The sequence below is a fragment of the Hyperolius riggenbachi genome, chromosome 12 (genome assembly GCF_040937935.1).
Source record: "Hyperolius riggenbachi isolate aHypRig1 chromosome 12, aHypRig1.pri, whole genome shotgun sequence".
Lineage (NCBI taxonomy): Eukaryota > Metazoa > Chordata > Amphibia > Anura > Hyperoliidae > Hyperolius > Hyperolius riggenbachi.
Window position 1 is genome coordinate 227,985,121 of NC_090657.1, and position 23,695 is coordinate 228,008,815.

General features: G+C 49.8%; 1 protein-coding gene across 2 annotated transcripts in view; it reads left to right on the forward strand.

The window, feature by feature from the left end:
- Positions 1–23,695, forward strand: part of PLEKHM1 (pleckstrin homology and RUN domain containing M1) — a 39,819-nt gene that overhangs the window by 10,910 nt on the left and 5,214 nt on the right. For both annotated transcript variants that reach the window (XM_068263781.1, XM_068263780.1), the window contains exons 6-11: positions 658–823; positions 3,084–3,962; positions 4,044–4,189; positions 6,053–6,246; positions 14,139–14,202; positions 18,564–18,721. In XM_068263781.1, the coding sequence (XP_068119882.1) occupies positions 658–823; positions 3,084–3,962; positions 4,044–4,189; positions 6,053–6,246; positions 14,139–14,202; positions 18,564–18,721 (1,607 nt within the window). The remainder of the gene's footprint in view (positions 1–657; positions 824–3,083; positions 3,963–4,043; positions 4,190–6,052; positions 6,247–14,138; positions 14,203–18,563; positions 18,722–23,695) is intronic.

Genomic DNA, 23,695 nt, shown 5'->3' on the forward strand with positions numbered 1-23,695 from the left:
GCGGTGTTTGGGTACCTGGAGCGGGAGCGGTGTTTGGGTACCTGGAGCGGGAGCGGTGTTTGGGTACCTGGAGCGGGAGCGGTGTTTGGGTACCTGGAGCGGGAGCGGTGTTTGGGTACCTGGAGCGGGAGCGGTGTTTGGGTACCTGGAGCGGGAGCGGTGTTTGGGTACCTGGAGCGGGAGCGGTGTTTGGGTACCTGGAGCGGGAGCGGAGTTTGGGTACCTGGAGCGGGAGCGGAGTTTGGGGAGCGGGAGCGGAGTTTGGGTACCTGGAGCGCGAGCGAAGTTTGGGTTCCTGGAGCTGGAGCAGTGTTTGGGTACCCACTCCAGTGGTGTTTGAGTTTCTGGAGTGGGAGGTTTCATGAAGTTGGAGTCGGATGATTTTTGTGGCGACTCCACAGCCCTGGTTAGAATGCATCATGGCTAATCATTGTGACGCCACTATTGGGTGACTAGTCATCAGTCTATCATTTCTAGAAGAGCCAGCTCTCTGTCTTTGCAGCAAGAGGGTATAATTGATAGTGATATTTATTTGTCCTTTAACCTGCAGTATTTTGTGTGTATTTTAGCTGTAGATAGTTGTGTAGACACTCTTGCTTTGATCTTGAGGTAGTTGATCACATATTTACTGCCCTTTTTTCTTATTGATAATTTCAGAAAAGCAGAAGCTGGATCACAGAAGATGATTTTACAAGTGTATATCCCATTGTTCCTGAGAAGGAGGCTCCTGCGGAGGTCATACTGCCGCGCGAGTCCTCAGAGCAGACCGAGGATCAGAGCGAGACAGAGAAACGCTTCCATGTTATCCATCGCAGGCGGACAGGTAATTCTGCGCTCTCATTATGGGAACGCTGTGATGTCATTCTTTTTTTTTAACACTATTCTTATTAAAGTGAAAAAAGTTAGCTTATACAAAATGAAGAATGAACAGGGAAATATCACAGGCATGAGCAGCGGATACATCTGAGTAACAGGGAATTGTGAATAGCAAATATAGTCACAGTATCCTAAAGTACCCCTGACCTGCTCTCCCTCCTCCCCTCATTACTATTAATACTGTTGTATTACTGGTGCTGTGACTAGCACACAGCACCATCCTTCCCCCTCCAGCGCCCCCCTGTGGCCCTGTTCTGCTCAGTCACAATCTTCAGCTGAGCATATCATTGAATATGGGCGGGGAGGAGGTGGCAGCTCTTCTTCCCCTCTGCCCGTCCTTTGTCCCGCCGCCTCCACCCGTCACTTTAGTTCCAGGTATGATTCACAGCACACAGGGTAGCCGTGCTCTGTGAGGGCTTGTGGTAAATGAGGCCAGAAGGATATCCAACCTCAATTACCCCAAGCCTTCACACAGCACAGCTCCCCATAGTTTTAGCCGCGATTGCCCCGGGGGGAGCACGCATTGATGTAAAGTGAAGTCCACAGAGGCGTAGATACACCATGCTGCGGGGGAGTGCTGGTTAAAGTGAACCTCAGGTGAAAATAAACTTCCTACTCCTAAAAATGACTTTTTTAATATCACATTTAAACATTTACAGAGTAGATTGATTGATGTATTGCCTCTGCTCAGTGGCAGTCTATTAAGTGCTCTCAGAAGTTGTAGTCTGCCACGAAAACCTTTATGGCTGTACTTTGCTTATCATTGATGTTTCCTATATTCCCGACAAGGTACAGACAAGACAGAATCTGTAACTTCCATGCTTAGAAACTAACGTTTTCAGGCAGCAAAATGCAGCAAGTAAAACAGCCTGGTTATTCATGTGTTGCACTGTACATACCAGGGCTGTGGAGTCGGTACAAAAATCTTCCAACTCCGACTCCTCAGTTTCTGAAACCACGACTCCGACGCTGGCTACCCAAAATGGCTCAGACTCCTCGACTCCACCTCCGGCTACACAGCCCTGGTACATACACGTGTTTATCTCAGTACATGATTGCTTTAAAGCGGAACTGAAAGTCTTTAAAAAAAATAAGTTTCACTTACCTGAGGCTTCTACCAACCCCCTGCAGCCTCCCTGTCCCGCGCCATGACATTCCGATCCTCCCTTCCCCCGGCTCACTTTTCTTCTCGTGGTGGAAGCCAACTTGTAAGTCGACGTCCACTGCTCCCTGAACACGTGTATCCTCGTATGCGTTCCCATAGCCAGCGAGAAAATCTCTACTGCACCTGCAAGGATGCGTAGGACCAGAGCCGCGCAGGCGCAGTGGACAACCAGTGCGCAAAGTGGAAGTGAGTCGCGGCATGGGAACGGAAAATCGCTATGTCACGTCGCTGGCAAAGGGCGGCTGCAGGGGGCTGGCAGAAGCCCCAGGTAAGTGAAACTCTTTATGTTGACAAGTACAGGCCGGGCTTAGCTGACAGGTTAGAGTGTGAGCTTTGTGACCGGGTGCTTTGTTTGTTTCCAAGAGCAGATACTATCTTATTATAGTTTGTTTAAATTCCTAACCTTTGGCAGTGATGAAATGCCTTTTATGTTAAACTGGATCCGAGATGAAAAACTAACTATAAGCAACTTGTTGTCTATATATCTTATCTAAAGTTTAGGTAGTTTACACATCAAATCAGTTTCAAAAGTGTATGATTATTTATTCCTGTGATAGAATGTTCTGTTTGTCACATTGTCACAGGCTGAGGGCTGGAGATGCTATCAGCTTGCTTGTGTGTAAATTCAGTCCCTCTCCTCCCCACTGCCTCTGAAATCTCTGGCTAGTAACCTCCTCCTCCTCCTACCCAGACTGAGCTCCCATAAGCCCTTGCTACAGTGCCAAGGCACAAAAGGAGCTGTCGGAGTGGCTTGTTTAGTTTATAGGGAATTAGAGTATTAAAACAAAACAAAAAAGTATTTGGCTTGAGGAATGCCCTATAAACAATATGTAAGGAACACAATTATACAATGAGTAAAAGTTCATCTCGGATCCACTTTAAATACATTCAATCATCAATTTATTGTTATATTGAGAATATCAGCTGGAGGTCCCATAATGTGAGTAGTCTCCACAGCCCTAATCATCATACAGAAATATAGTCCTGTTGTTCCTGAAGTTGAGCTGTGTTGCTGCTAATATTACTTACCTGATATCTGCAGGACAATCCAACCCTTTCCGCGGCCTCCTCATGATGGGCTCCTTGGAGCGGAAGAACGTCTTGGGCTTGTACAAGCAGTACTACTGTGAGTTGACCCCGTATGAGTTCCGCCTGCAGCTGGAGGGCGACGAGCAGGCCTGCGCTGAGAACTGCTCCTTGCTGCGCTGTGAGATGGTGGGAGACGTTCACAGCGACGGGCGATTTGAGCTTCAGTTTCCTGGAAAACGATTATGTATGAGGGCATCATCTAGAGATGAGGGACAGGACTGGGTGGACAGAATATCAGAAGCCGTGCAGAAGCTCCGACCACAGAAAGATGATGCCTGGGAAATTCTAGATGTCCCCAATTCTGCCCAAAACTCGCTGGAGCAAAAGCTCGGCTCACCAGCCAGAGATGGAAGCTCCTCCCCCTCTGAGAGTTTTGACTGGGCTTCCTCGGAGGAGGTGGAGACGGACGCTCTGAAAGAGTCAGTTCTGTACATGAGAGTCGATAGGAAGTGGACTCGGTTCATCTTCTCCTTGTCACAGCGAGCCTTGAAATGTTTCTTATTCCGGAACCTGGAGAAATCCCTCTGCGAGGTTTACAGTATTGAAATGGTGAGAGATATTTTGCCAGACTCTAGCCTGGGCAGCCCATCGTGCTTCCGACTGGTGACCACCAAAGGTTCCTTGCAGCTCCAAGCTGAGAGTGCGGAGGAGGCCAAGGCCTGGAGAGAGCTGGTGCGTGCCGTCTTCCTGGAAGCCGAGGAGGACCTGACTTACCTTCCAACTCTCGGGAACTACCAGGTGAAATCACACATCAAAGAACATCCTTTGTTCCGATTCCTCATGAACATTCCTACGGAGCGAGGCCTGGATCTCCAGAACTTCAAGTGTGCAGGTGAGTGTTGCTGTGTGGGCTCTGTCCGTGCTCCGCTTACCCGTAGGACATGTAGGACTTACCCATCTCTTCTGTTTACAGGCTGCCATAAACGCATTGGATTCCAGTTTGGAAAGGCAAAATACTGCTCTTTTTCCGCATTATACTATTGTGACCTGTGTCATCAGGATGAGAGATCTGCCATCCCCTCCAGAATCGTGCACAACTGGGATGCGACTGAGCGACCGGTGAGTCCCCCATCATGTGAGGCAGCAGGGTGGAGTCACATGGCCAGGGCAGCCCATCCATCCAGGCCAGGGGGGAGCCACATGGCCAGGACAGCCCATCCATCCAGGCCAGGGGGGAGCCACATGGCCAGGACAGCCCATCGATCCAGGCCAGGGGGGAGCCACATGGCCAGGACAGCCCATCCATCCAGGCCAGGGGGGAGCCACATGGCCAGGACAGCCCATCCATCCAGGCCAGGGGGGAGCCACATGGCCAGGACAGCCCATCGATCCAGGCCAGGGGGGAGCCACATGGCCAGGACAGCCCATCGATCCAGGCCAGGGGGGAGCCACATGGCCAGGACAGCCCATCCATCCAGGCCAGGGGGGAGCCACATGGCCAGGACAGCCCATCCATCCAGGCCAGGGGGGAGCCACATGGCCAGGACAGCCCATCCATCCAGGCCAGGGGGGGAGCCACATGGCCAGGACAGCCCATCCATCCAGGCCAGGGGGGAGCCACATGGCCAGGACAGCCCATCCATCCAGGCCAGGGGGGAGCCACATGGCCAGGACAGCCCATCCATCCAGGACAGCACAGTGGCGTAGTGGTTAGCACGCTTGTATTACAGCGCTGGATCCTCAGTGTAACTCCCGGCTAGGGCACTACCTGCATTTTATGTTCTTCCTGTGTCTGTGTGTGTTTCCTCCAGGCACTTCAGTTTCCTCCCACATCCCAATAACATACAGATAAGTTAATTGGTTTCCCCCTAAACTTGCCCTAAAATGCAATACATGCACTACACAATACATATAGACATATGACTACTGTAGGGATTACACTGGGAGCTTCTCTGAGGACAGTCAGTGACATGACTACGTACTCTGTAAAGTGCTGCAGAAGATGTCCGTGCTATATAAGTACATAATATCCATTTCCTCCTCCTGCTAGATGAAAGAGAGAAGTTCCTGAAACCTCCCTCCTGCTAGTAAAGAGGAGAGGCTGGAAGGAGATAAGTGACCAGCAGGAGGCAATGTGGGTGGATCTCGGATAAACCGAGCCTGGACTTTACATTCATTGTAATTCTTTCTGGGATGTAATACAATGCATAGATCTCATGTGGGTAAGCTTTTAGGTGTAAATATGTGAATGATCCTCTGGCGCCTGAGCTCACCTTGATGTGAAAGAGGAACTATCAAAAGAAACTGTCCTTTTGTAAATCCCACCTACCTATAGAGCATTTAGCCATCAACACTAGAAAGCTTTTCTGAGGTTTCTCATCACAGCCTATGTGAAAGAAAATGCTTTCTTTATAAGCTTTTGTAACAGTTTGTGTCTGCATCAGGGCTAGAACTATACCATGTAGATAGGTTCCACTTCTCTGTCACTATTCACAGAGGAATGATTTACGGTTTCTGCCCTGCCCACACCTATTGCTTTCTCACAGATCATACGAGAACAACTGAGGCTTTTTAGATACAGATAAGGATCTAAAGAGAAGGACCCCTGTACGTTTTCCTTACTTGGATGCTCCCCCCCCCCATTCAGTATGAGGTCTCCCTGGCTGTAAACTCTGTTTACGCTGCATGAAGCAGAGAGAGGCACAGGAACACACAGAGCTGCAGCTGATGAGTTATTTGCACACTATTTGAAACTATATTTCTGCTTAATATCATTCTGAACACACTTTACTCCCAGGATTACAGCCAGTGCAGATTGTCCGCTCGGATGGCATTGCCACACCTCTGACTGGAGACCCACCTTTGGTCAGAACCTGCTGGGGGCCGTATTGGGTGCTCCTTCATGTGCGGTCGATTCTGTGGATGAATGTCAGGAAACGTTCATGGACAATAAACCTCCATTTTCTTTCTGTTTGATGGCAGGTGTCCCGCCAGGCGTTGAATTTCCTGAAGACGGTGCAGAATGAACCACTTTTCCATTTGAAGTATTTGAATGAGGGTCTGTATGAACACACCGAGATGATGGCTGCGATGTGCTGTAACCGTGAGAAGCTGCGTCTTCTGGCCGAGTATCTGATGGCGTGTCGCAGCGGGGCTCTGCAGGAGCTGACTGCCTGGTGAGGCTTGCATTATTCTCTTCAAAGAAAAAACAAATTATTGCTCCAAAATTTCAATAATCACACCTCCCAGGTGCTAGCACTGGTACAAAACATATCAAGACAAAATGGACCCCAAACCAGTATAGCTGCACTCAAAAAGAGAATTTTTATACCAATAGTGATTAAATAGAGCAAAAAAACCCAACACAATTAAGGGTAAAATAACCAGCGCTACAATCAGGAAAGGAACTGTACACTGAAGGTGCATGGCGCTGAAGTACTGGATTGCACGTGGTAGAGTTGCTTGAGAGGTGGGATCGCAAAACAGGTCGTATGCCTTTTATTCTATTTTTAATGAGCATTATATGAAACTACCAGCAGTTCAATCCATATTAAATGGTCGATGGGACTTGCTATACATGGATCTTGTGCTCAATAGCATTTTTAGGAAACTATGGATCATTTTTTGCAAAAGGTCACGTGTACATGGATTTTTGAGTCTCTGGACTGAATAGTGCACTATTGTGTTTTTTTCTGGCCAGTAAATTTTTTTTTTTTTTTTTTTAAATCTAGTGATCACTAGCTCAGCACCTTATTCCTATGAAGGGACTATTTGATTCATGTTGGGGGCAAGTGTGACTGTGATGTATGGTGTTTCTTTATTGCTCAATTTAAGGCACATGGAATTTTACCCTTAAAGCGGAATATAACCCTGCATTTCAACTTTGCTCTAAAACATTTACAGCATATTATATGCAACCAGCATTTTTTTTTTTTTACTAGACCAGCATTGGAAGGGTTACACAGGGCTTTAAAGTTCCTTTAGATTTCTGCAGACACATCTGAAGCTGAAAAGAGATACATTTTGTTTACAGAAATGTATCTAAGTGTTGAATGACTCATCTCTCTGACTGAGAAGGAGCTTGGAGGACTGCCAAAGAGTGTGTAACTGTTTATCAATAGATACATACAATGTAACAATCTGAACTTCTGCATATCTCTCCACGGAACTTGAAACGTCTGTGTTTAACCCTTCCAATGCTGGTCTAGTAAAAAAAAAATGCTTTTTGCATATAATATGCTGTAAATAATATTTTAGAGCAAAGTTGAAATGCAGGGTTATATTCCGCTTTAAAGGACTTCCGAGGCCAAAATCTGCCCCCAAAACGTAAAAAAAGTTAACTACCTGCATGACTTTGTAAGGCACGGAGGACGCCGTCCGCACCCTCCGTGCTGTTCCGCCTGGTCATCTCTGCTCAATAGCCCCCCGAAAGGCTGCGACCCCGCGGTCCGGGTCGGTATCTGCAGCCTGCATAAAGATGGCTGCCGGAGCTGGCCACGGCTGCGCAGTCCGCATAGCCGCTACTGCTGCTGCGCAGCTCTAGGACCAACCACCCCGATCCACGTAACAGGCAGTGTGGATGGGAGGGTTGGCCCTAGAGCTGCGCAGCCGCAGTACCGGCTATGTGGACTGCGCAGCCGTGGCCAGCTCTGGCAGCCATCTTTATGCAGGCTGCAGATACCGAGCCGGACCGCGGGGTCGCAGCCTTTCGGGGGGCTATTAAGCAGAGGGGACCAGGCGGAACGGCACGGAGGGTGCGGACGGCGTCCTCCGTGCCTTACAAAGTCATGCAGGTAGTTAACTTTTTTTACGTTTTGGGGGCAGATTTTGGCCTCGGAAGTCCTTTAATTGTGTTGGTTTTTTTTGCTCTATTTAATCACTATTGGTAGCTTATTAGTGCAATAAAACTTCTCTTTTTGAGTGCAGCTATACTGGTTTGGGGTCCATTTTGTCTTGACATTATTCTCTACAGCCTTCTCCGTACAAGGCCAGAAACCATCTCCTGACCTGACTGGAAAACAGATGACAAGGAAACGCTCCTTGGCCCATCTGCAAGCCACTTTATCTCCTGAGTTTTCTCCCAGGTGATATTTCCACTCCTTGTCAATAAAACGCCTGCAAAGTGATGAAAAGGTATTGGAAGATGAAAAATGATCTCCTAGGAGAAAACACAGAAGAAGAGTGAATTGCATTTGGCCTCTTGTGTTTGTAAACTAGACCCTCGCCTCTCTATGCCGAGAGCGGCTCACTTCTTCAGATAGCTGAAAATGCCAATATTACATGCGTATTACTGGATACACCGCTTATAGCGTTTCCTCCATATCCTTGTCACATTTGCCCAGCCGTATTGTGGTTCTGTATGGGTGATGAACGCCTGCATACGTCGGAGGGGGATCTAGGTTTTTTATTGAATTTTCAAAGTTATAAGCTACAGTAGCAAAGAAGAATTTGTTTCAGTAAAAATCTTAGAAAATCAAGAGTAAGGGCCCTTTTTCACTTACAGCGATTGCGATGCTGAATCACAAAATCACAAATCGCTAGCAAATTGTTAGGGTTGCCACTTTAACATAGGAATTGCGGTAGGTATTTTCCACTACCACGATTCAATTTTTACAAAAGCACAATCGCGCCTTGGAGCAAATTTTACATCGCATATGCAAAATCACGATCACATAAAAAAATAGTAACAAGGTGCAAACGCTAGTGTTTAGCAAATGTGATTGCTAGTGGAAAAGGGCCCTCATGATATATGCATCTAATGCCATTAACCGCAGTCTGTACATGTAAGACATAAGTCAGACGTATCAGGACTTTATTAAAGTGGAGCGTTATCCTGATAGCCTGGGTGTTGCCCATCACAGGCAATCAAGGTTGCATCCTAAATATCATAAATTATTACTGTTCTCTGGTAACATTTACAAAGATTAGCAGATATAGTGGAAGACGAGACTACATTCGAAAACTAAATGAGCGAATATTTCCAATACCTATTTATGTCCAATATGTCAAAAAAAACACCCAATTGGCTATGACATGACTACTAACTCCAAGAAAAGCTGCCAATGTGTGTCAGCAACTAGTTGTAAGATTCAAAAAACAGCTCTACACATGTGTAATGCAAAAGTATAAACAACTTTATTTCTAAATCCAAATAAAACAAATAATAAAATCAATTAAAATCTCCCGATTTAAATCAACAGTGATTGATATTCCAGCTCATAAACAAAAATATTTCAATAATGCATGATAATAAAAAGGTTGTAGGAAGGCCAAAAAGTGCCTAGTGCAAAGTGCCCTGTGACAAGTGCCCTGTTATACTTTTGCATTACACACGTGTAGAGCTGTTTTTTTGAATCTTACAACTAGTTGCTGACACACATTGGCAGCTTTTCTTGGAGTTAATAGTGGAAGACGAGAACATGGCTGGATTCAACTCTTGACAAGTGACTATAACCATGAACCATAAAGTTGTAGCAGATATAGTGGAAGTCGGGAGAATATGGTTGGCTTAAGCCGTCCGACAAGTGATTATAACCATGAACCATAAATCTATCTACAAACAAATTGAGTTTCTGGTTGACCTGGTCCTTTTTCAACCCAAATAACTATGTAGCTATGTAGCAGAAAGATGAGATCTCCTATAAATAGGATAGGATGAGGGGGAAGGGAAGAGAACCAGAGTTGTACTAGTTGGGGCATGGTAGAGGACTGGGCTGTTTCTGCATTATCTGTACTGCGTGGGCTCTCCAGCCCGCAGCACAGATTGTGATTACAGCAGGGCGATCAGACTCCCACTTTTTTTCCCCACTAGGGGGATGACCTGCTGAGGGGGTCTGATCGCCGCTGCACCGTGTCGCCTAGCGGGGGGGGGCTCCTCAAAGCCCCCCTCCGCAGCGATTTCCGCCCTCTCTGCCCTTTCCTCCCTCTCTCTTCCCCTATGGGCTGTGCAGGACTGATACGATAGGCTTCAGCCTATCAAATGACGGCGACCCCCGGCCAATCAGAGGCCGGGATCGCCGCTCTCCTTTATGGCCGTATTGATGTAAACAGCGGGGATTTCTTCCCTGGGTGTTTACATTACGCGTGCGAGCCGCGATCGGCGGCTCGCACACTGTTCACGGAGACACCCTCCGTGAAGTGGCATGGAAAGTTTCCATGCAAAACCACAAACGACCAGCCGCCGCCTATCGGCGTTAGCTGATCGTTAAGTGTTTAGAAAATATTCTGAAGTGCTACACTTGAGGGAGAAGGGCTGGGAGGAGGATATATGTAAGAAGTAAACTTGCTGGAGAGTGAGAGTGGTGACTGAGTGGGGCTGTTCCGCTAATGCGTATCTTGGATAGTTGATTCAGGGTAGAGTATTTCCCCGAGTTTGGCCAACTGAGCAGGACAATTTGTTGATCCTAAGCGTAACATCATGTAGGGGTCTGCATGCAAGTTAGTCAATTCTCTGCAGAACTTGCCTAATCGAAGGAATGGAGGGAGATTCCCAGTTTTCTGATATGAGGGTTCATGATGCTGTCAAGATGTGTAAAATAATAAATGATTCCTGGTTGGGAATAGAGGAATTGTTCAGATTTAGCAGGGCAATGTGAGGGGTAAGACAACCTAATTTATATAGGAGCTTATTTATACAACGTTCAGTACTCTTCCAGAACCCCCTAAGTTTCAGACGGCTCCAAAACACATGTTCTATCGGTCCAGTACAGGTGCAAATTATCCAATACAGGGGAAGAATTGGAATGTAAACATGCTATTTTTATCTGGGGTAAAATAACATTGCCATATGGACTTTAGAAGCTTCTCCCAATGTGTTGCACGACGAGTGATCGTCTTTAAGGTAATAACTGCTGAGAAACATTCTAAGATCTCTATTAGTAACCGCTGTGCCCATTTATTAAGTTTCCATCTAACGAGCCAACCCCGCCATTGCCACATAACACCAACCCTGAGCTCACTCCACTGGCTACCGATAAAATGGAGAATTCTGTTTAAGATTGGCTTACTGACATTTAAATCCTTGCACAATCTGAGCCCTGGATACCTGAAGGACTTGTTGCAACTACATCACACCCCCCACAATCTTAGATCAAAAGGACGTAACACCTTGATCACCCCCAGAGTCCACCTCAAAACCTTTGGAGACAGAGCCTTTTGTCATGCTGCCCCTACACTTTGGAACTCCCTGCCACACCCAATCAGGACAGCCCCATCCCTGGAAACATTTAAGTCTAAACTGAAAACCTACCTTTTCAGTCTGGCATTCATGAACATCTGACTATCTCCTCTGTAACACAACCCAGCCTGCAACCCTGTATTAATCTGAGACACAGCTATGGGCTTTGAGTCCTATGGGAGAAAAGCGCTTTACAAATGTTATTGTATTGTATTATTGTATTGTATCTAGGCCTATGGGTTGACGAGGCCAGGGTACGTCATTTAGAGAGATGTGGCTATAAGTATATTTGGGCTCCTGAAAAAGGTGGCGGATTGGCAAATATCGAAGTCATTCTTAGGTATATCGTACTCTTGCATTAGGTTCATGAAGAATTTTAAGGCTGTATCAGTAAATAGATCTGCTGTGGTCTGTGGGCCTGCAGGAGCCCAGTTTTCTAGATAAAGGTTTTCAGTGGCTGCAGAGAGAATTAGATTGGGTAGTTGGAGGGGTGGGGATATTTCTCCAATATTGAGAACAATTGTTAGAGCTGTGTATCGATCTACCAACCACTAAGCAATGCCGCCTAATATGATTTATAATTTTTTAAAACATAAACACCCAGATGCAATTAACTTCTCCTCCCGAGTTATTTTCATCTCCTCTTTAAAATGACTTTTTAGCACTCTGCAATTGTTGAAAAGGTACCTAAGAGTTAGGGGGGAAAAAGTACCGTCAAAATTTATTTTGAGTATTTTCTTGTTGGTGATTGAAAAGGCATTTTATGACAAGGTGTGAAAATATCACAAAGGCAAAATCTCAGGAGAAAAAGTGAATTGCATATGGGCCAATGTCTCTTGGTCTGATTGACGTCAGAGTATATTATCTGTGGTCGTCCAAATATCACGAGCTTGTTCTGGTAGAGTGGCGCCGTAATAAGGGGGGGGGGGGGGGGGGCTAGAAGTATTTGTTTGGAGATGCAGGGTTTTTGGTTGGACAGCCAGGGTTTTTGGGTTGGGCAGCCAGGGTTTTTGGGTTGGACAGCCAGGGTTTTTGGGTTGGACAGCCAGGGTTTTTGGGTTGGGCAGCCAGGGTTTTTGGGTTGGGCAGCCAGGGTTTTTGGGTTGGGCAGCCAGGGTTTTTGGGTTGGGCAGCCAGGGTTTTTGGGTTGGGCAGCCAGGGTTTTTGGTTGGAGATGCAGGGTTTTTGGGTTGGGCAGCCAGGGTTTTTGGTTGGAGATGCAGGGTTTTTGGGTTGGGCAGCCAGGGTTTTTGGGTTGGGCAGCCAGGGTTTTTGGGTTGGGCAGCCAGGGTTTTTGGTTGGAGATGCAGGGTTTTTGGGTTGGGCAGCCAGGGTTTTTGGGTTGGGCAGCCAGGGTTTTTGGGTTGGGCAGCCAGGGTTTTTGGGTTGGGCAGCCAGGGTTTTTTAAAAGACCAAACATATTTATTTGAATTTGTATTTTGAGGAAGGATGCTGGTACTGCAATGGGTAAATAAATACAAAAGCATTGTGACCATTTTAAATGCAGCTACCCGACCTAGGCAGGGGCATTCTAGTTTATGCAGTTCTTGAAGTCTATAGGGCAATGTAATCAACCAAGGAGCATAGTTCTCTGTGAAAAGTTACCTTGTAGAAGAAGCTAAGTATATTCCCTTCCCAGGTACTTTTTTACACCAGGAAAAGGGCTAATTTTTTTTTTGAAGTGTAATGATGTGTGAAGTTCATAGGGAAGATATAGGATTTTTTTTCATTTAGTTTATAATAGGACATTTTTGAGAATAAGGCCAGTTCACTTTTAATTGCCGGCATGGATTTGAGAGGATCTTGGACTGAGAGCGTAGTATCATTGGCAAAAGGTTTGATTTTGGGTTTGTACTTGCCTGTGGTAATACTCATAATTTGGGCAGAGTCTAAATCTTTGAGCTAGGGGTTCTAATAGTAAGATAATTATGAGAGGTGAAAGGGGGCATCCCTGACTCATACCATTAGTGATGGTAGATTGTATGCCAGAAGTGGATACTATGGCCTCGGTGTGAATACAGAGAGCATTGCCGGCGACAAGAGGCCTTTTATGCCAAATTTAGAGAGCACCTCTTGCAAGTAAAGCCAGTGGACCCTGTTGAACGCCTTCTCCGCATCCAAGGACATGAAGAGAGAAGGCGCTGGACAGAACTCCACGTGGTGCTGTAAAGCCAAGACCCTATGTGTGCTGTCATCAGTGACTGCATGTGACGGACCCTGTCTGGTCGCGGTGTATCATGGTGGGTAATGAGGGGGGCTGCCTTCTCAGGAGAAGAGAAGGTACTGGACAGGACTCCACATGGTGCGGTAAAGCGAAGACCCTATGTGTGCTGTCATCAGGGACTGCCTGTGATGGACCCTGTCTGGTCGCGGTGTAACATGGTGGGTAATGAAAGGTGCAGCCTATTTTCTATCTGCTTAGCAAAGCATTTGAGGTCTGTATTCGGAAACAATATTGGCCTATAGCTGCTTGCCTCTGTTAGGTATTTGCCAGGTTTGTGAAGGTTGGTAATGTTGGCAATAAGAGATTCGTTCGGGAACATGCCAGTATTGGCAACTTCGTCTAATGCATCTGTTAAGGGTTTGATCAAAATGTGTGGAAACGTTTTACATGTTGTAGATTATATAAAGATTCAAGACATTGGCTATATCTTGTGGGTGCTTATGCAGTATTTGGGTATGTGGGTGTTTTTGTTTCCCTTTTATCATTAGAGCCAGTCTTTTCCTGCTCTGTCACTTTCTGAATAACTCATTCTCAGCTGTGTTGACCTCTTATTACAGCAGGTTTCTTAAGTCATGTCTACATTTTTCTGCAGTATTTCAAATAACAGCTGAGGATGTGGGTTATTGTAAGATCCCTGCTCTTCTCATTGGCTTTTCTTTCTCATGCAGCCTGGAGCAGCGGACGTACCTGCTGGAGTGTGCTCATACATACAGCGTCCGGGACCTTTTCCAGGTATTGTATAGTAGAGGTGGACAGTGATGGGGGTAAATTCGGTTCCTGGGTCAGTGTTGGAGGGGTAGGAAGAGCTCTTGGGTCAGGTTGGGGGGTAGGAGGGGCTCCGGGGGGACTGTTGTGTAGCAGGTGTAGAGGGATGGGACTGTTGTGTGGCAGGTGTAGAGGGATGGGACTGTTGTGTGGCAGGAGTGGATTGATGGGACTGTTGGGTGGCAGGCGTAGAGGGATGGGACTGTTGGGTGGCAGGCGTAGAGGGATGGGACTGTTGTGTGGCAGGTGTAGAGGGATAGAACTTTTGTGTGGCAGGCGTAGAGGGATGGGACTGTTGTGTGGCAGGCGTAGAGGGATGGGACTGTTGTGTGGCAGGCGTAGAGGGATGGGACTGTTGTGTGGCAGGCGTAGAGGGATGGGACTGTTGTGTGGCAGGCGTAGAGGGATGGGACTGTTGTGTGGCAGGCGTAGAGGGATGGGACTGTTGTGTGGCAGGCGTAGAGGGATGGGACTGTTGTGTGGCAGGTGTCGAGGGATGGGACTGTTGTGTGGCAGGTGTCGAGGGATGGGACTGTTGTGTGGCAGGTGTAGAGGGATGGGACTGTTGTGTGGCAGGTGTAGAGGGATGGGACTGTTGTGTGGCAGGTGTAGAGGGATGGGACTGTTGTGTGGCAGGTGTAGAGGGATGGGACTGTTGTGTGGCAGGTGTAGAGGGATGAGACTGTTGTGTGGCAGGCGTAGAGGGATGGGACTGTTGTGTGGCAGGTGTAGAGGGATGGGACTGTTGTGTGGCAGGTGTAGAGGGATGGGACTGTTGTGTGGCAGGTGTAGAGGGATGGGACTGTTGTGTGGCAGGTGTAGAGGGATGGGACTGTTGTGTGGCAGGTGTAGAGGGATGGGACTGTTGTGTGGCAGGTGTAGAGGGATGGGACTGTTGTGTGGCAGGTGTAGAGGGATGGGACTGTTGTGTGGCAGGTGTAGAGGGATGGGACTGTTGTGTGGCAGGTGTAGAGGGATGGGACTGTTGTGTGGCAGGTGTAGAGGGATAGGACTGTTGTGTGGCAGGTGTAGAGGGATAGGACTGTTGTGTGGCAGGTGTAGAGGGATAGGACTGTTGTGTGGCAGGTGTAGAGGGATGGGACTGTTGTGTGGCAGGTGTAGAGGGATGGGACTGTTGTGTGGCAGGTGTAGAGGGATGGGACTGTTGTGTGGAAGGTGTAGGTGGATGGGACTGTTGTGTGGCAGGTGTAGAGGGATGGGACTGTTGTGTGGCAGGTGTAGGTGGATGGGACTGTTGTGTGGCAGGTGTAGAGGGATGGGACTGTTGTGCGGCAGGTGTAGAGGGATGGGACTGTTGTGCGGCAGGTGTAGAGGGATGGGGTGGTTGTGTGGTAGGTGTAGAGGGATGGGGTGGTTGTGTGGTAGGTGTAGAGGGATGGGGTGGTTGTGTGGTAGGTGTAAAGGGATGGGACTGTTGTGTGGCAGGTGTAGAGGGATGGGACTGTTGGGTGGCAGGTGTAGGTGGATGGGACTGTTGTGCGGCAGGTGTAGAGGGATGGGACTGTTGTGCGGCAGGTGTAGAGGGATGGGACTGTTGGGTGGCAGGTGTAGAGGGATGGGACTGTTGGGTGGCAGGTGTAGAGGGATGGGACTGTTGGGTGGCAGGTGTAGAGGGATGGGACTGTTGGGTGGCAGGTGTAGAGGGATGGGACTGTTAGGTGGCAGGCGTAGAGGGATGGGACTGTTGGGTGGCAGGCGTAGAGGGATGGGACTGTTGGGTGGCAGGCGTAGAGGGATGGGACTGTTGGGTGGCAGGCGTAGAGGGATGGGACTGTTGGGTGGCAGGCGTAGAGGGATGGGACTGTTGGGTGGCAGGCGTAGAGGGATGGGACTGTTGGGTGGCAGGTGTAGAGGGATGGGACTGTTGGGTGGCAGGTGTAGAGGGATGGGACTGTTGGGTGGCAGGTGTAGAGGGATGGGACTGTTGGGTGGCAGGTGTAGAGGGATGGGACTGTTGGGTGGCAGGTGTAGAGGGATGGGACTGTTGGGTGGCAGGTGTAGAGGGATGGGACTGTTGGGTGGCAGGTGTAGAGGGATGGGACTGTTGTGTGGCAGGTGTAGAGGGATGGGACTGTTGTGTGGAAGGTGTAGGTGGATGGGACTGTTGTGTGGCAGGTGTAGAGGGATGGGACTGTTGTGTGGCAGGTGTAGGTGGATGGGACTGTTGTGTGGCAGGTGTAGAGGGATGGGACTGTTGTGCGGCAGGTGTAGAGGGATGGGACTGTTGTGCGGCAGGTGTAGAGGGATGGGGTGGTTGTGTGGTAGGTGTAGAGGGATGGGGTGGTTGTGTGGTAGGTGTAAAGGGATGGGACTGTTGTGTGGCAGGTGTAGAGGGATGGGACTGTTGGGTGGCAGGTGTAGGTGGATGGGACTGTTGGGTGGCAGGTGTAGGTGGATGGGACTGTTGTGCGGCAGGTGTAGAGGGATGGGACTGTTGTGCGGCAGGTGTAGAGGGATGGGACTGTTGTGCGGCAGGTGTAGAGGGATGGGACTGTTGGGTGGCAGGTGTAGAGGGATGGGACTGTTGGGTGGCAGGTGTAGAGGGATGGGACTGTTGGGTGGCAGGTGTAGAGGGATGGGACTGTTGGGTGGCAGGTGTAGAGGGATGGGACTGTTGGGTGGCAGGTGTAGAGGGATGGGACTGTTGGGTGGCAGGTGTAGAGGGATGGGACTGTTGGGTGGCAGGTGTAGAGGGATGGGACTGTTGGGTGGCAGGTGTAGAGGGATGGGACTGTTGGGTGGCAGGTGTAGAGGGATGGGACTGTTGGGTGGCAGGTGTAGAGGGATGGGACTGTTGGGTGGCAGGTGTAGAGGGATGGGACTGTTGGGTGGCAGGTGTAGAGGGATGGGACTGTTGGGTGGCAGGTGTAGAGGGATGGGACTGTTGGGTGGCAGGTGTAGAGGGATGGGACTGTTGGGTGGCAGGTGTAGAGGGATGGGACTGTTGGGTGGCAGGCGTAGAGGGATGGGACTGTTGGGTGGCAGGCGTAGAGGGATGGGACTGTTGGGTGGCAGGCGTAGAGGGATGGGACTGTTGGGTGGCAGGTGTAGAGGGATGGGACTGTTGGGTGGCAGGTGTAGAGGGATGGGACTGTTGGGTGGCAGGCGTAGAGGGATGGGACTGTTGGGTGGCAGGCGTAGAGGGATGGGACTGTTGGGTGGCAGGCGTAGAGGGATGGGACTGTTGGGTGGCAGGCGTAGAGGGATGGGACTGTTGGGTGGCAGGCGTAGAGGGATGGGACTGTTGGGTGGCAGGCGTAGAGGGATGGGACTGTTGGGTGGCAGGCGTAGAGGGATGGGACTGTTGGGTGGCAGGCGTAGAGGGATGGGACTGTTGGGTGGCAGGCGTAGAGGGATGGGACTGTTGGGTGGCAGGCGTAGAGGGATGGGACTGTTGGGTGGCAGGCGTAGAGGGATGGGACTGTTGGGTGGCAGGCGTAGAGGGATGGGACTGTTGGGTGGCAGGCGTAGAGGGATGGGACTGTTGGGTGGCAGGCGTAGAGGGATGGGACTGTTGGGTGGCAGGCGTAGAGGGATGGGACTGTTGGGTGGCAGGCGTAGAGGGATGGGACTGTTGGGTGGCAGGCGTAGAGGGATGGGACTGTTGGGTGGCAGGCGTAGAGGGATGGGACTGTTGGGTGGCAGGCGTAGAGGGATGGGACTGTTGTGTGGCAGGCGTAGAGGGATGGGACTGTTGTGTGGCAGGCGTCGAGGGATGGGACTGTTGTGTGGCAGGCGTCGAGGGATGGGACTGTTGTGTGGCAGGTGTCGAGGGATGGGACTGTTGTGTGGCAGGTGTAGAGGGATGGGACTGTTGGGTGGCAGGCGTAGAGGGATGGGACTGTTGTGTGGCAGGCGTAGAGGGATGGGACTGTTGTGTGGCAGGCGTAGAGGGATGGGACTGTTGTGTGGCAGGCGTCGAGGGATGGGACTGTTGTGTGGCAGGTGTCGAGGGATGGGACTGTTGTGTGGCAGGTGTAGAGGGATGGGACTGTTGTGTTTATAGAGAAGGGACCATATATTTGTATTTTCTTTCTCTACAAGCTTACAACATTTGGAATGTAGAGGAACAAAGTGTGTGTTTTTCTGTTGCAGATTGGCGATGGGGTCTTTCAGTTGGCTGTATGTATGTGCGTGAGCATGCGTGTACATGCCCGCCTGTGTGGTGTCAGATCTGGTCAATGCTGTTCTCTGTTGCAGATTGGCGATGGGGTCTCTCAGGTGTGTGTGTGTGTGTGTGTGTGTGTGTGTATATACATTCCTGCCTGTGTGGTGTCAGATGTGGTCAATGCTGTTCTCTGTTGCAGATTGGCGATGGGGTCTTTGTGAGCTTCCTTCAGTCGGCTGTGGCATTGGCCGGCAGTCACGTCTTGCAGTGTGATGTCTGCAGCCAGCGGGGCTTCATCTGTCAGATCTGTAATGCTGATGACATCATATACCCTTTTCAGCTGGAGACCACCACCAGGTAAGCCTGCTTCCCCTCATCCATTTATCCAGAATGTCTCCAGTGTGAATGGATGGAGAACGAGGGCAGAATGTTCTGTATAGGCATTACTGCTGCTGAGCAGAGGAAGGAGTCCAAGTGAGAGGAATATGGAGGCTGCTATGTAAATTCGCTAATAAACAATGCTGGTTTCCTGGCTTCTGTGCTGATGCTTTCCCTCTGATACTAGGAGTCACTGGCCCAGAATGAGCAGCAGATCAGATTCTGTGACTCCGCTCGTTGCATGCTTGTTCCAGGGCTCGGACTCATACGCAAAGCTCCACAATATAGCTAGGCAACTGGCATAGTTTATAAGGGAGGGATGGCAGCCTCCCCATGTCTCTCAGTTCAGTTCTCTTTCAGGTTGATAAATTGTTCTCTTTAACACCCTATCCTCCTATTGGGAAACCTTATCAATCTACATAAAATAAACCAGTCTATGTTCAGTGCTGGTTCCACCCAGAATAATTCTGCAGCGCCCGACACCCTCAGTATAGGTAGCTAGGTATAGGTACCTCCTGTATAAGAAGCCAGGTACAGGTGCGCCCAGTATAGGTCGTTATGTACAGGTATCTCCTGTATAAGAAGCCAGGTATAGGTGCCCCCAGTATAAGTTGGCCAGGTATAGGTGCCCCCAGTATAAGTTCGTCAGGTATAGGTGCCCCAGTATAAGAAGCCAGGTATAGGTGCCCCCAGTATAAGTTGGCCAGGTATAGGTGCCCCCAGTATAAGTTGGCCAGGTATAGGTGCCCCCAGTATAAGTTGGTCAGGTATAGGTGCCCCCAGTATAAGTTGGTCAGGTATAGGTGCCCCAGTATAAGAAGCCAGGTATAGGTGGCCCCAGTATAAGTTGGCCAGGTATAGGTGCCCCCTGTATAAGTTGGCCAGGTATAGGTGCCCCCTGTATAAGTTGGCCAGGTATAGGTGCCCCCAGTATAAGTTGGCCAGGTATAGGTGCCCCCAGTATAAGTTGGCAAGGTATAGGTGGCCCCAGTATAAGTTGGCCAGGTATAGGTGCCCCCAGTATAAGTTGGCCAGGTATAGGTGCCCCCGGTATAAGTTGGCCAGGTATAGGTGCCCCCGGTATAAGTTGGCCAGGTATAGGTGCCCCCGGTATAAGTTGGCCAGGTATAGGTGCCCCCGGTATAAGTTGGCCAGGTATAGGTGCCCCCGGTATAAGTTGGCCAGGTATAGGTGCCCCCAGTGTAAGTTGGCCAGGTATAGGTGCCCCCAGTGTAAGTTGGCCAGGTATAGGTGCCCCCAGTATAAGTTGGTCAGTTATAGGTGCCCCCAGTATAAGTTGGCCAGGTATAGGTGCCCCCCAGTATAAGTTGGCCAGGTATAGGTGGCCCCAGTATATGTTGGCCAGGTATAGGTGGCCCCCAGTGTAAGTTGGCCAGGTATAGGTGCCCCCAGTATAAGTTGGCCAGGTATAGGTGCCCCAGTATAAGTTGGCCAGGTATAGGTGCCCCAGTATAAGTTGGCCAGGTATAGGTGCCCCCAGTATAAGTTGGCCAGGTATAGGTGCCCCCAGTATAAGTTGGCCAGTTATAGGTGCCCCCAGTATAAGTTGGCCAGGTATAGGTGCCCCCAGTATAAGTTGGCCAGGTATAGGTGCCCCCCAGTATAAGTTGGCCAGGTATAGGTGGCCCCAGTATAAGAAGCCAGGTATAGGTGCCCCCAGTATAAGTTGGCCAGGTATAGGTGCCCTCAGTATAAGTTGGCCAGGTATAGGTGCCCTCAGTATAAGTTGGCCAGGTATAGGTGCCCCCAGTATAAGTTGGCCAGGTATAGGTGGCCCCAGTATAAGTTGGCCAGGTATATGTGGCCCCAGTATAAGAAGCCAGGTATAGGTGCCCCCAGTATAAGTTGGCCAGGTATAGGTGCCCCCAGTATAAGTTGGCCAGGTATAGGTGCCCCCAGTATAAGTTGGCCAGGTATAGGTGCCCCCAGTATAAGTTGGCCAGGTATAGGTGCCCCCAGTATAAGTTGGCCAGGTATAGGTGCCCCAGTATAAGTTGGCCAGGTATAGGTGGCCCCAGTATAAGTTGGCCAGGTATAGGTGGCCCCAGTATATGTTGGCCAGGTATAGGTGGCCCCAGTATATGTTGGCCAGGTATAGGTGCCCCCAGTATAAGTTGGCCAGGTATAGGTGCCCCCAGTATAAGTTGGCCAGGTATAGGTGCCCCAGTATAAGTTGGCCAGGTATAGGTGCCCCAGTATAAGTTGGCCAGGTATAGGTGCCCCCAGTATAAGTTGGCCAGGTATAGGTGCCCCCAGTATAAGTTGGCCAGTTATAGGTGCCCCCAGTATAAGTTGGCCAGGTATAGGTGCCCCCAGTATAAGTTGGCCAGGTATAGGTGCCCCCCAGTATAAGTTGGCCAGGTATAGGTGGCCCCAGTATAAGAAGCCAGGTATAGGTGCCCCCAGTATAAGTTGGCCAGGTATAGGTGCCCTCAGTATAAGTTGGCCAGGTATAGGTGCCCTCAGTATAAGTTGGCCAGGTATAGGTGCCCCCAGTATAAGTTGGCCAGGTATAGGTGGCCCCAGTATAAGTTGGCCAGGTATATGTGGCCCCAGTATAAGAAGCCAGGTATAGGTGCCCCCAGTATAAGTTGGCCAGGTATAGGTGCCCCCAGTATAAGTTGGCCAGGTATAGGTGCCCCCAGTATAAGTTGGCCAGGTATAGGTGCCCCCAGTATAAGTTGGCCAGGTATAGGTGCCCCCAGTATAAGTTGGCCAGGTATAGGTGCCCCAGTATAAGTTGGCCAGGTATAGGTGGCCCCAGTATAAGTTGGCCAGGTATAGGTGGCCCCAGTATATGTTGGCCAGGTATAGGTGGCCCCAGTATATGTTGGCCAGGTATAGGTGCCCCCAGTATAAGTTGGCCAGGTATAGGTGCCCCCAGTATAAGTTGGCCAGGTATAGGTGCCCCAGTATAAGTTGGCCAGGTATAGGTGGCCCCAGTATAAGTTGGCCAGGTATAGGTGCCCCCAGTATAAGTTGGCCAGTTATAGGTGCCCCCAGTATAAGTTGGCCAGGTATAGGTGCCCCCAGTATAAGTTGGCCAGGTATAGGTGGCCCCAGTATATGTTGGCCAGGTATAGGTGCCCCCAGTATATGTTGGCCAGGTATAGGTGGCCCCAGTATAAGTTGGCCAGGTATAGGTGGCCCCAGTATAAGTTGGCCAGGTATAGGTGGCCCCAGTATAAGTTGGCCAGGTATAGGTGGCCCCAGTATAAGAAGCCAGGTATAGGTGCCCCCAGTATAAGTTGGCCAGGTATAGGTGCCCCCCAGTATAAGTTGGCCATTTATAGGTGGCCCCAGTATATGTTGGCCAGGTATACGTGCCCCCAGTATATGTTGGCCAGGTATAGGTGCCCCCAGTATAAGTTGGCCAGGTATAGGTGCCCCCGGTATAAGATGGCCAGGTATAGGTGCCCCAGTATAAGTTGGCCAGGTATAGGTGGCCCCAGTATAAGTTGGCCAGGTATAGGTGGCCCCAGTATATGTTGGCCAGGTATAGGTGCCCCCAGTATAAGTTGGCCAGGTATAGGTGGCCCCAGTATAAGTTGGCCAGGTATAGGTGGCCCCAGTATAAGTTGGCCAGGTATAGGTGGCCCCAGTATATGTTGGCCAGGTATAGGTGCCCCCAGTATAAGTTGGCCAGGTATAGGTGCCCCCTGTATAAGTTGGCCAGGTATAGGTGCCCCAGTATAAGTTGCTTTGTGCAGTAGCTCTGCCTCTACTAACGTCAATCTGCGCGGATCTCTGCCTCTCCCCGCCCCTCTCTCTTCTTTCACTGAGAGGGCGGGGAGAGGCGGCGATCCGTGCACATTGACGCAAATGGAGTCAGAGCTAGAGCCCAAAGTTCCGCCTCCTGCGGGCAGCAAAATCCACGACCTGGAAAGTCGTGGATTTTTGCCCTGGGAGTTTGGGGTGATAACTGAGTGTTCAGCTGCGGGGATGCAGCGTTTCATGTAGGACATTAAGAAGACTCTACAGGTTTTTTTGGGAGGCTTCAGAGTCTCTTTAAAGAGAATCTGTAACGTTAAAACGTCCCCTGGGGGGTACTCACCTCGGATGGGGGAAGCCTCAGGATCCTAATGAGGCTTCCCACGCCGTCTGCCGTCCCTCGGGGGTCTCGCTGTAGCCCTCCGTACAGCGGTGACGTAATATTTACCTTTGCAGGCTCCTGCGCAGGCGCTCTGGCTGCTTTCACTCCGAAGGAGGCGGAAATACCCGATCTCAGTCGGGTCCGCTCTACTGCGCAGGCGCAAGTCTCCGGCGCCTGCGCAGTAGAGCGGACCCGACTGAGATCGGGTATTTCCGCCTCCTTCGGAGCGAAAGCAGCCACAGCGCCCCCGCTGGAGCCTGCAAAGGTAAATATTGAATTGAACAGTCGGCACAGTCGCCGGCTGTTCGGAGGGCTGCAGCGAGACCTCCGTGGGACAGAGGACGGCGTGGGAAGCCTCATTAGGATCCTGAGGCTTCCCCCACCCGAGGTGAGTACCCCCCAGGGGATCTTTTTGTCGTTACAGAGTCTCTTTAATATGTCTGGATTTTGGGGTGTATAGCATTTCAGACCTATTACCCTCTTTGTGGGACTATTTAGCCCCTGAACATCATGAGAGATTACCTTCATAAAACTCAGAAGTGGTGGCTACTTCACTTACAATGATTGCACACATAAAGGGTTCTAGGGTAATGGTTTCATTCCTCTCTACTCTGTGTTTACATAAGTACAATGGAGTGTTGCCATGAATCCAAAGAAAATGAGCATTTAAACATATAATACTGTAGATAAAGCTGTAAAAGAACCATAAATAAAGTGCTTAGCTGCAATCCTCCTCCTCTGTCTTGTAACAAATGAGGGGAAGGAAACTGGGGAGGGCAGCAACTCTCAGCACGGGAGCAATGCAGTGCCTAACCCTAACCAATAATCCTAACCACTAC